General features: G+C 39.0%; 1 protein-coding gene across 6 annotated transcripts in view; it reads right to left on the bottom strand.

The window, feature by feature from the left end:
• Positions 1 to 12,609, bottom strand: part of zeb1a (zinc finger E-box binding homeobox 1a) — a 49,230-nt gene that overhangs the window by 6,340 nt on the left and 30,281 nt on the right. For 3 of the 6 annotated variants that reach the window (XM_046876412.1, XM_046876413.1, XM_046876414.1), the window contains exons 2-9: positions 10,259 to 10,420; positions 10,111 to 10,158; positions 9,732 to 9,869; positions 9,184 to 9,386; positions 4,092 to 4,197; positions 2,254 to 3,938; positions 1,513 to 2,118; positions 42 to 216 (exon numbers count right to left, since the gene is read on the bottom strand). In XM_046876412.1, coding sequence (XP_046732368.1) covers positions 42 to 216; positions 1,513 to 2,118; positions 2,254 to 3,938; positions 4,092 to 4,197; positions 9,184 to 9,386; positions 9,732 to 9,869; positions 10,111 to 10,158; positions 10,259 to 10,420 — 3,123 coding nt within the window. Of the gene's footprint in view, positions 1 to 41; positions 217 to 1,512; positions 2,119 to 2,253; positions 3,939 to 4,091; positions 4,198 to 9,183; positions 9,387 to 9,731; positions 9,870 to 10,110; positions 10,159 to 10,258; positions 10,421 to 12,177; positions 12,357 to 12,609 lie in introns of all 6 variants that reach the window. The other 3 variants (XM_046876415.1, XM_046876416.1, XM_046876417.1) reach the window with 1 other exon arrangement.

Genomic DNA, 12,609 nt, shown 5'->3' with positions numbered 1-12,609 from the left:
TCTTTAGAATTCAAAACTTTTTCTTTCTTTCTTTAACATACCTGTATGCTCATATTTATGACGAAGTAAAGAACTACTCTTCTGGAAAATTTTGTCACATAGATCACATATATACTGGCCACCATGAATCTTCCTCCTCTTCTTGTTGGGGGAGAGGCTGCTGTCATTGAGCCCCTCACACCCAGACATTGATTCATCTCCAGCATCAGTCTTCTCCTTTTGAAAATTTAAGCAAGGTGGTTAGTAAGATGAATCTAAGCAATGAAATTCTATGGTTATGTGCAAGGATACAATTATTATTATATTTATATATAAGTCAACAAAACATTGGACATACATTGAACAAAATTATAAACGCAACACTTTTGTTTTTGCCCCCATTTTTCATGAGCTGAACTCAAAGATCTAAGACTTTTTCTATGTACACAAAAGGCCTATTTCTCTTAAATATTGTTCACAAATCTGTCTAAATCTGTGTTAGTGAGCAGTCCTCCTTTGCCGAGATAATCCATCCACCTCACAGGTGTGGCAGATCAAGATGCTGATTAGACAGCATGATTATTGCACAGGTGTGCTTTAGGCTGGCCACAATAAAAGGCCACTCTAAAATGTGCAGTTTTATCACACAGCATAATGCCACAGATGTTGCAAGTTTTGAGGGAGTGTGCAATTGCATGCTGACTGCAGAAATGTCCACCAAAGCCATTGCCGTGAATTGAATGTTAATTTCTTTACTATAAGCCGTCTCCAAAGGCATTTTAGAGAATTTGGCAGTACATCCAACCAGGCTCACATGTAACCACACCAGCCCAGGACCTCCACATCCAGCATCTTCACCTACAAGATTGTCCAGCCACCCAGCCACAAAGAGACCAGCCATCCAGACAGCTGCTGCAACAATCGGTGTGCATAACCAAAGAATTTCAGCTCAAACTGTCAGAAACCGTCTCAGGGAAGATCATCTGCATGCTCATCGTCCTCATCGGTGTATACGACAGCGTGTTCCAGTTCCTGCCAATATCCAGCAACTTCGCACAGCCATTGAAAAGGAGTGGACCAACATTCCACAGGCCACAATCAACCTGATCAACTCTATGCAAAGGAGATGTGTTGCACAGCATTAGGCAAATAGTGGTCAAACCTGACTCTGACCCCCAGAACCCCCCAATACAGTAAAACATCACATTTTAGAGTGGCCTTTTATTGTGGCCAGCCTATGGCACACCTGTGCAATAATCATGCTGTCTAATCAGCATCTTGATCTGCCACACCTTTGAGGTGGATGGATTATCTCGGCAAAGGAGAAATGCTCACTAACACAGATTTAGACAGATTTGTAAACAATATTTGAGAGAATTAGGCCTTTTGGGTACAAAGAAAATGTCTTAGATCTGCAAATTCAGCTCATGAAAAATGAGGGCAAAAAAAACAAAAGTGTTGCATTTAAAAGTTTGTTAAGTATAAAAACATCTGGTGATAAAATTCCACTTAGTAAGTCAGATGCTTTCTTACCTGACAGCCATTGAATACTTTTCTCTGTGTGTCTATGGACGGTATTGTGGTAATGGTGCTAGCCTCAGAGCTAGAGGAAGTGGTGTGGTTAACTTTGCCATTGGTGTAAGGGGAACTGTATGTGTAGGACAGCTGGGGAATGAGGATGGCACGCTGTTTAGTGGAAATGGCCGCTCTGAGGCAGGAAAGTCCACCAGGCTCTGCGATGGCAACCAGAGTAGGTAAAGGTGTGGCTATGATGTTTATCGGACTTTTAGTGGATTGCGTCACATAAATGGTGTTGCCATCTAATGTATCCTTCTTGAAACATGTTAGATTAAGCGGTTCTTCTTGGGTGGGACCTGATGGCTTGGTGCCAGACACTGCAAAGGTGACCGAGGTGTTGCCATTACAACAGGACTTTGGGAATGAAAGGTCCAAAGGTTCAGCTTGTCCTTTCTCTTCTAAAGCCTCCACCTTTATGATACTAGGGTCATTTGTAGAAAGGTTTAGAGGAGGATGATCAATGTTCTGGCCCACTGCTTTTTCAAAGTGAGCCTCAGTTGGAGTGTCTAAGTTTTGGCTTTTGGTATCCATACTTGGCACTGGTTCAGAGTTTGCCACAGTCTATAAAAAAATAAAACAAACAATCATAAGGATTTTAAATATGTATGCTACATTACATAAAGAATATGTAATTTATTCATATAATGTCAGCGTTATATTCTTAAAGGCACAATGGTCCACTGTCATGTGATTTACCTGTTGCCTATTTTGGGTATTTCCAGCTTGAGAGAGTAGTATGTTTTTTAAGCGCATTCTGTGAAACCATCTACTAACCACATCCACTGGCAAACTGGCCAGACCTGCAACTTGGGACAACTGCTCTTCACTGGGTTGTGAGTCTTTGTTGTATGCCTCAAGAAGAGGAAGGAGACTCTTTACTGGAGGCTGAATGGCACTTCCATTGTCTTCAACTCCCAACAAAGAAGAGAGAGACCTGTCAGAATCTTGTTCACTGCTGCTGAGACAATTCAAGATACCAGTGCTGCTGGGGCTGTTGTCACAAAATAGACATGTAGCATAATTATGAAATCCATCACCACAAACAACACTTCTGTGAGGCGTTGTTGAATGACTCAATGTAATAATTTCCTCTTTCCTTATTCTCTCCTTTTTGCTTTCTATTTGTGAAACTTCTTCAGAATCTGTCTTAATCTCAGACTCAATTTCGGTTTTCAACTGAATTCTCTGTCGCAAAGCAGGCCTCAGGTCTTCAGGTTGGCAGTTGTCACTACAGAACTGTTGTCCCTTGGTCTCTTCTGTAACCTGGTTTAGTTCAATGAGTGACTTGTGTTCTGCTGCCATGACAGTATATTCTGGAGTTGTTTTCATATCTGTAGTTCCTACAGGTGGAGTTACTTGTGGTTGTGGATTCACAGCTGCCAAATGTCTCACCAACAGGCCCTGAGAATCACTGACTGTTCTTAGAAGCAACATTGCTGGCTGTGTATGCTTAGCCTGTCCAGGGACCAGCTTTGTGACCCTAATTATAGATGCTGCTTTTTTTGGAGCAACTGACTGTGTGGATTTTAGTATACGTATGTGTGCAGGTACAGATCTGGAAGTGGGTGTTTTTTGGGTTGGAGTGAAATTTGGCTGTGTTGAGTTAGTTTGTACCACCTTTAGATTTTGTGTTGAATTCATCTTTCCTACTTCTGGTGATGCCATACTTGGTTGCTGCACTTTTATTTGGGCTGTAGTTTGAGGTGGCAATGCCAACTGTGCTGTATTTATGTCTTGTGAGTCTACACTATAGTTTACGATAATTTTGGAATTTCCATCCTGATCTAGCACAGGGAGAGATATAGCAGAAATCAACTGCAAATGGGGATGGGGAGACTGCATAAGCATTGTTTGTGCTTGTGGCTGCCCTTCATTAACAACTTTACTACTAGCTCCATTAGCATTTGAGCTAGCCACAGCTTGCCATATCATGTTCCCATCCACTGCCACTTTCAGCATGTTCTGGAGGTCTCGTAGGTTGATGCTAATTGGTTGAACAAGACCCACAGTAGGTAGCACTAATGTTTGTACCACACTCTGTGGAGCAGCTGTTTGAACAGAAATTCCATTGCCATTATTAGAAGTACTGGTAGTGGTGGTTGTAGTTACAACCGATGTAGTCCTGATAGGTTTCATTTCATGCTCTTCTTTAATCTTCTTAGGAGGCAGCTGTTCCTCTAAAGGCTTGTTATCAATATCAACGTTCTCCCGCAAGAGGATACGTGCAGGGCAATTCACATTTGCTTTGACTACAGGAGTGTTAGACAAGCCATTTGCAGCAGGTGCAATTGCTACACACTTCTTACTGCTGATGTGAGAACTGTAGGAGCCGGAGTGGGAAAAGCGCTTCTTACAGTGAGAGCATTCATATGGTTTTTCACCTATACACAGAAGGAAGAGGACAATGTCATATCAATGTCAACATGTTCATTCTTTAATCACACAATGCTCAAAAATAATTAGAAATGTAATTTAATTAGGCCTGTCTCAGATAGTGACCAAATTTATAAATGCAGTAAAATGCTGAAACTAACCGCTGTGAATGCGAAGGTGTTCCTTTAGGTGATGCTTATATTTAAAGGCTTTAGAACACACTGTGCATTTAAACTTTCTGTTTCCTCCTGAATGTGAAACCATCCTCTGAAAGAGAAAGAGAGAACTCAAAATTCCTGTAGATGTTACCAAATGCTATGTTTATTTAGCATTCTGATAGATAATATATATGTGAGGCATGGGATAATATGCATTTACAGGCCTCCTTGCCCAAACTCATTTTCTTTGCTTATTTGATACCAAATGTCAAATCCCCAGAGCTACTTTACAAAATGTAGTTGAAATCATTAAAAAGTTAAAGTTATTAAACAGGGGATATGTCTCATGGTTGTGATTAATCAGGCATCCCTGTAGTTAAGGTAGTGCTGGGCGGTATGACCAAAAATTTATATCACAATATTTTTCTAAATTATACCGGTTTCACAGTATATTACGGTATTTTTTTCATGCATGACCGGTTATTAACCACATTTTCTACTGATTCAGAGAGAAAATGCTGCAGCAGACACTAATATTACAGGTTTGTAAGGCCCCGCAAAACGATGCCGTTTACAAAGAGGTTTCACTCATGATTCTAATAAAGTGAAGGAATCAGAATGCATAACAATTGCAGTCTAAATACAGAACCTTTGATTGTGAAAATTTTGCAAACAACTTGTAAACAAAAATAAAATACAATAAAAAAAAAAAAAAAACATCTTTTGTAAACCAACTGGCAACTACACAATGTAAACAATTCTCTTCCCTTATACAGTAACTGCAAAGTTTAGACTCCCACAAGGTTCAGTCCTGCTTCTGCAAAATTTTAATTTTCTTCTGCCCCTGCCGGCAAAATTTAAGTTTTGTCCTGCTCCTGTCCGCAAAAACAGGCAGGTAAAATGCATAAGTAGTTTTATTTTCAATGCACTTACTATTTTAAATGCTTCTTTCTGCTACTCTGCTTTTTTTTCCTTTTTAAATATGAATAAAAAAAAAAAAAACGCTTCGTTTTATTTGAGTTTTTGTGTAAATGATGAACACGGACATGAACAAGGAACTTTTTAGAACATAGAACATACAACTTAAGGGATATTTAATAAAAACAGGCGAAGTTTTGTTGCGTTCTATGTTCCTTTCTTTAATAATAGTGTAATATCTGTAGAACTCAGCAAATCACCTCTGTCTTGCACTTCAGACATTTTGCCTCTGTGTGCTCTAGTAGTCTAGAACTGCTCATAAACCAGGTTAGAGTGAGCTTTTTGTACCTGCAAATTGTTTTATTTTATTTAAGTTGTCACTGTTGCTTTTATGCAGGAGAAAAAAAATACATAATTTTTTTTTTAGTAATTAGATTTTTATTTTTTATTAAAAAACATGTATATTCCCTTAAATAATTGTATTCTCCCACAACCCGCAGTATTTTACCGCCCGCACCCAAATTCACCCATAAAAATCTTGTCCCGTGCCGCACTTGTTTGCGTTGCGTTCCATGGGAGTGCAGGTCTTTACTTTCAATGCCTATCCTATCCATCACCGTCAGACATAGTAACACATACAGGTGCATCTCACAGGCATACATACAGGTGCTTTTTCATTAAAAAGTTGATATATTTTAGTATTCAATCCAAAAAGTGAAACTCGTATATTATATAGATTCATCACACACAGACTGATATATTTCAACTGTTTATTTCTTTGAGTAGGTTCCCTGGTGGTCTAGTTGTTAGGATGCGGCGCTCTCACCGCTGCGGCCCGGGTTTGATCCCCGGTCAGGGAACCAACCCCAGCCATTAGGATCAATGGGGAGGGTTGTGTTAGGAAGGGCATCCAGCGTAAAAACGTGCCAAATCAAACATGCGGATAGTCCGCTGTCGCGACCCCTAATGGGAGAAGCTGAAAGAAAGTTTAATTTTGATTATTACTGCTTACAGCTAATGAAAAGCCAAAATTCAGTATAACCTGCAAAGGTTTCCTGAACCTTTAAATGGTGTCTTGGTCTGGTTCAGGCTACAGAATCATGGGGGAAGACTGCTGACTTGACAGTTGTCCAGAAGACAATTATTGACACCTGCACATGGAGGGTAAAACACAAAAGGTCATCGCTAAAGAAGCTGCTGTTCACAGAGTGCTGTATCCAAGCACATTAATGCAAAGTTGAATTTGAGGGGAAGAAAATCAAGACTTTGGGGAAGATTCAGAAAGAGTGGACTGCAGCTGGAGTCAGTGCCTCAAGAGCCACCAGGCACAGACGTATCCATGGGCTACAACTGACACATTCCTTGTGTCAAGCCACTCCTGAACCAGAGACAACGTCAGAGGTGTCTTACCTGGGCAAAGGACAAAAAGAACTGGACTGTTGCTCAGTGGGTCAAAGTCGTCTTTTCAGAAAAATAAAAGAAAATGTTAATTTGGAAATCAAGGTCCCAGAGTCTGGAAGAAGAGAGGAGAGGCACATAATCCAAGTTGCTTGAGGTTCAGTGTAAAGTTTGCACAGTCAGTGGTGGTTTTGGGAGTCATGTCATCTGCTGTTGTTGGTCCACTGTGTTTTATCAAGTTCAAGGTCAGCACAGCCGTCTACCAGGAAGTTTTAGAGCACTTCATGCTTTCCTCTGCTGACCAGCTTTATGGAGATGCTGATTTCATTTTACAGCAGGATTTGGCACATGCCCACACTAAAAGTTGGTTAAATGACCATGGTGTTGCTGTGCTTGACTGGCCAGCAAACTCACAAGACCTGAACCCCATAGAGAATCTGAGTATAGTTAAAAGGAAAATGAGAAACAAGAGACCAAAAAATGCAGATGAGCTGAAGGCCACTGTCAAAGAAACCTGGGCGTCCATACCACCTCAGCAGTGCCACAGACTGATCACCTCCATGCCACGCTGAATTGAGGCAGTGATTAAAGCAAAAGAAGCCCCTACCAAGTATTAAGTACCGTAATTTTCAGACTATTAGGCGCACCCAAATATAAGTGTACACATTGAAACTAATGAACTTTACACAGGATTTAACGAAAGACAGTGTCTGTTACACGGCTTGTATCTAAACAGTAGCCTACCAAGAAAGTCATTGTTCACTGTCTTCCTCCTTCCTTTCACAACAATTTTTTAAGAAAATATAAAGATAAAATAAAAGAGTTTATCTTTTGGCATCGTCGTGCGTTTAAAAATCACCTTCAGTGAAGCTTTTTTCCCGATGCCGTGCAGCTCAGAACACAGGTGAAGTGCGTTTTTGCACAGTTGTTTTCAGCATGACGAATGATTCGCATTTTTTGTTGACAGTCCAAGTAGGCGGCAGGTCAAACGTCAGAGGAACCTCATCCTTATTTATGATGTGGTGCGGCCCGATTTAATATAAAGAGTGGTTTCATTGGTTCACCTAAACCCCATTCCGCAATTTCATTGGTCTAATGTTATGAGTCTCCGTTTTTTGGCTTTGAAGTTTGTGAGACCAGGAAAAACCCCAGAAAAATCCATAAATTAGCGGCTTCATTGTTTAAGCCGCGGGGTTCAAAGAGTGGGAAAAAATAGCGGCTTATAGTCCGGAAAATATGGTACATATTAGGGCTGGGCAATAAATCGATTTTATCGATTAACTCGAATGTGTAGTTTACATCAATATGTTTTAATAAAAAATCGGTTTTCTCTTTAATGTCCGCCGACGCTCCCCTCTGGGCTCACATAGTTTCGAACAAACTCCCCCCCGCGCGTTTGCCATAGAGATACACAAACAACATGGAAGCGAGCAAGCAAAGGTAGCAGTAGCATCAATTTACTGCAGCACCTGAAACAGAGGCATGCTGTCATATGTACGATTAGACGCACAACACTAAACAAAGTGCAGCCGCATCCTGAAAATACACGGTTAAGCAGCCGCACTTTGTTTAGTGTTGTGCGTCTAATCGTACACTTCCAGTATGGGTGGTGGGAGCGGTAAAGACGCTTCAGAACGGCGTTTAACATTTTTTTAAGGTTTGCTCAATCTTTCAAATAATTCTTATTTAGAATCTCCCTGTCTATTATATTCTTATTTTAAATTTCAACATTTTTCTGTGGAGTTTTTAAGTAAAGACAAAATCACTCCAAGCATCACTGCATTTTTAACCATGTTCCACATTCAAACACTCATAAAACATTTTTCTTTATAGGTTTGCTCAATCTTTCAAATACTTCTTATTTACAGTGTCCCTGTCTATTACTTGAAATTTATTGTTAAATTACAAGTCATTTTACTGTGGAGTTTTGGAGAAAAGTAAAGGCAAAATCACTCAAAACATGTTCCACATTTAAACACTCATAAAACATTTTTCTTTGTAGATTTGCTCATTTTATGTTGTTACGTTATATTTTTACAATTTACAATGGCTTGTTGTTTTTGATTGCACTTTAACCCATTTAATAAAGTTACAACTTTTTTTTAAACATTTTCTTTGTCATATGCAGGTTGATTTTAAGCAGGGGGAAAAAAATCGATTTAAATCGCAAATCTGATTTTTTGTGAAAAAATCTGGGATTTATTTTTTTTAGGCCATATCGCCCAGCCCTAGTACATATAAAGTAAATGAACATACTTTCCAGAAGGCCAACAATTCACTAAAAATGTTTTTTTTTATTGGTCTTATTAAGTATTCAATTTTTTTTTTTTAAGAGTGAATTGGTGGGTTTTTGTCAAATGTGAGCCAGAAATATCAATATTAAAAGAAATAAACACTTAAAATATATGGGTTTGTGTGTGATGACTCTATAATATACAATTTTTACTTTTTGTATTGAATTACTAAAATAAATCAACTTTTTAATGATATTCTAATTTAATGAGGTGCACCTGTACAGCTGTGCCCTCACCAGTGCAACAATGAAAAGGAACCCCTCTCAAAAAGTGCTGCGTTCTGGACGGTTTTTTAAGCGAAACACCTCGGTATTGCGGTACACCAAAAATTCATATCATAACAAAAATAAACACTGATATTCGGTATAAAACGGTATGCCGCCCAGCACCAAGTTGAGGACCATTTGGTGTCATTACGTGGACATCTAATATCTCGTTAATTTTCTGGCACTTATGCAGGGTTTAAGGGTAACGATAAGATATACCTCCTCTCTTCCATTTTTGTGGGCATTCATATGTCGGTCAAGCTGTGTGCGATAGGTGAAAGTGTAGCTGCAGAGGGAGCAATTGAAATCATCCTTGCTTTTCTCATGACGCAGTTTGATGTGTTCCTTCAGCGATGTGTGACGCTTGTAACCTCGGGAGCAGTATGGACATGAGTGAAGTTGAGAAAATTCATCAGGTGTACCTGAGAATAATTCACATTTTAGAGACACTTTTTTGTGCGTTTGGCCTGTGACAAAGAATAAATGTAAAGACTAAAAGGAACCAGTACCACAGTTTCTCATATGCATTACATTAACGCAATCAACAAAGACTACCATACTAAAACCCTGCACCTTGGATTTATGTGGCAAATATATATTTGCACTGCCTTAGTTTTACATACCATTTGCAAATTGTATAGTTAATGTTTTTATCTTTATTTATTACTATATTTTCCTAGTTTTTAAAATATATTTTTTATTTATATAGCACCAGCACACCATGCCACAATGGAATTAATTGGAAGAGCTTATACAGTTATTTGTACCATTCTCATCATGGACTCCTCTTTCTGGTATGCTCTGTTCTTCTTCTGGAATGTCTGGACAAACAATGCCTGTTTTCCCCTGCCATGGGGCTTCATTCACCCGATCTTCTTCATTCTCTTCATCAGTTAAACACTCCTCTTTTGTTGAAACAAACATGGCAGATATAGGTCAGCACACACAATTATAAGATAGGCAAGCTGATGCTATTACATACTATTTTAACCTATAATAAAAACATGCATTATGCATATCTATTTACTCGGCTAATTTCGACCTTTACTAAAGTTTTCCCTTATTACAGCAAACAGTAAAAGCTTTCTACATTTTCCCCCACCTCTCTGTAATTGCTTGCACAGCTACATGAGTATGACATCTTACCTTTCACCCTTATTTCTTGTACTAAAGCATCTGGCCCCAGGTTGCCATCTGTATACATTCCAGATAATAACAATAATATCACAATCATATTTCATCATAAATAAATTAATATTATGAATCATTTTATAAAAACAACTGGATTACTGACCATTCAATGTGTGCCCTTTGTGTAGTTGCTGTGCTGCACTGAGCTGAAATACTGTGGGCTTTTCCTCCAAAGTGTCAGGAATACTGTCTTCCTCCACAATGTGAAGTTTATCATCATCATCCGAATCTGAAGCTGCTTCTGACACATTTGAATAACTTCTCGCTGAAATGCAAAAAAGTGAATTGTGTGGGAACATTTTTTTTTATTAAATCAATGCATTAAACCTTATTTCTCAAAAGCACAAAAGACCTATACAGATAAAACAAATGATATAATTATATCATTGATCATTCTCTCTTGCAGATCATTCTTTTACCTAACGACGCTCAAAATGCACTACAGGGCCTGTCAATATTTGGATGCGCCTATACTTTTATCGTTTTTGAAAGACACATTTATGTTTCTTATGTTTATAGGCAACAATTTAAGCAATATTAGTGCGATGAAGTTCTTTAGGTCTGGAGACTGGGCAGGTCATCGAATGATAGATAACACTCCAGTCAACTGTTTGTTCTTTAAAAAATGCTTACAGAATTTTGGCATAGGTTTTAGGTCACTGTCTTGAAATGCAGACGGAATTTAATGATGTTGAAATATGGAAAGTTAGAAATGTTGGTTTGTATTCCTTTCACCCAAAATAAGTCTCGAACCTTCTTTGTTCTAAAACAACCCATTAGGCTTCCACATACATGTTTGACTATGGGTATTTTCTCTCCTGTACTTTGTCTTACTCTGTCTGCTTTTCTTCAAGAAGTATAATAGATGAATTCATAAAGCTCTTTGTAAAACAACTACCGTAATTTCCGGACTATTAAGCGCACCCAAATATAGCGCACCCACAACAATTTATTTTGGGAGTTTATCTTTCGGCAACGTTGTGCGTTTAGAAATCACCATCAGTGAAGCTTTTCTCCCGATGCCGTGCAGCTCAGAACACAGGTGAAGTGCATTTTTTCATGCTCGGTTGTTTTCAGCATGACGAATAATTCGCATTTCCTGTTGACATTCCGAGTGAGCGGCAGGTCAAACGTCAAAGGAACCTCATCCATATTTATGATGAGGTGCGGCCCAATTCAGTGGGCACCCATCTGATTTGATATAAAGAGTTTCATTTGTTCACCTTAACCCGTTCGGCAATTTCATTGGTCGAATGTTATGGGGCTCAGTTTTTTGGCTTGAAGCTTGTGAAACTGAGAAAAACCCAGAAAAAATCCATAAATTAGCCTCTACATTGTTTAAAACGTGGAAAAAAAATAGCAGCAGCTTATAGTCCGGAAAATACGGTATATGGTCTTTGGCATGAAAGTATGCAAATTTGTGGCAGCTGTTTGGAAAAGGCCTTTTCCTGTTCTAGCAGGATAGTGTCTCTATACAAAGCAAGACCCATAAAGACAAAGACAAAGTTTGGTGCGGACAACTGGCACAAAGCAAATAACACCTAGAAACGAACACAGAATGGCCCTGCATCGTTAAGGTTTATGTACAGATGTGGTAAACACATCGTTTACATTCACAAAAAAGACAAACTTGTTACGACACCCATCGAACGCACAAACAATTAAGCAGACTGGAGATAATAAGACACGGGGGAATAATAATAAGCAGTGGAATAAGCATTGTGTGGGTAGGATACTTAGTTGATTAGATGCTGAAATATCACCGGAGCTCAAAATAAACAGAGGTGTAACCAAAAGAGGAGAAAATGTCATTTATTTAATTAAGACCATTTTTTGATTCTATTTTTATGAGGCAGAAAGAAACATTTGAAAACACATCAGAAGGTATTTTTTGCAACTTCTTCTTTTAAGAGAATGAGAACTGGTCTCCATATATGACTAGAATGAATTAAGCCACACTTAAGTCTTGGCTCCACCCCTTCAGTACCCACCCTTGCCACATGACCCAGTAAAAAAAAGTACCTTATCTTCCAGTCCACCATAGACAAGTACCCCTGGTGTATAGTCTGGACTGTAGTTCTTGGGCGTGATGCAAATTCTGTTAGCTGACAGAGTGCAGAGTTTTGCTCTCAGGTCCAGAACGTACTGAATTTCATTTTTGCTGTTAGAATGATCCCACAAGGTTTGTGGGACCTCTTGTTCTGCAAACAACAGGAGTTTGAATTATTTAGAGCCATGTATCCCAATTCTGAGCATCCTAAAACTTATTTTAAAACAAATTATATTTTTGAGCATTTAATTTAGCCGTCCGTTTAAACCCAGCTATTAGGGAGGCACAAGCCAGTGCACTCTTAGTGCCGGTCCCAAGCCCGGATAAATGGGGAGGGTTGCGTTAGGAAGGGCATCCAGCATAAAACGTGCCAAATCTAATATGCGGACCACAAATAAGAATTT

Source organism: Silurus meridionalis, chromosome 20 (assembly GCF_014805685.1).
Source record: "Silurus meridionalis isolate SWU-2019-XX chromosome 20, ASM1480568v1, whole genome shotgun sequence".
NCBI classification, from domain to species: domain Eukaryota; kingdom Metazoa; phylum Chordata; class Actinopteri; order Siluriformes; family Siluridae; genus Silurus; species Silurus meridionalis.
The sequence above is the reverse complement of the archived record's forward strand: the minus strand, read 5'-3'. Positions and strand labels throughout refer to the sequence as shown.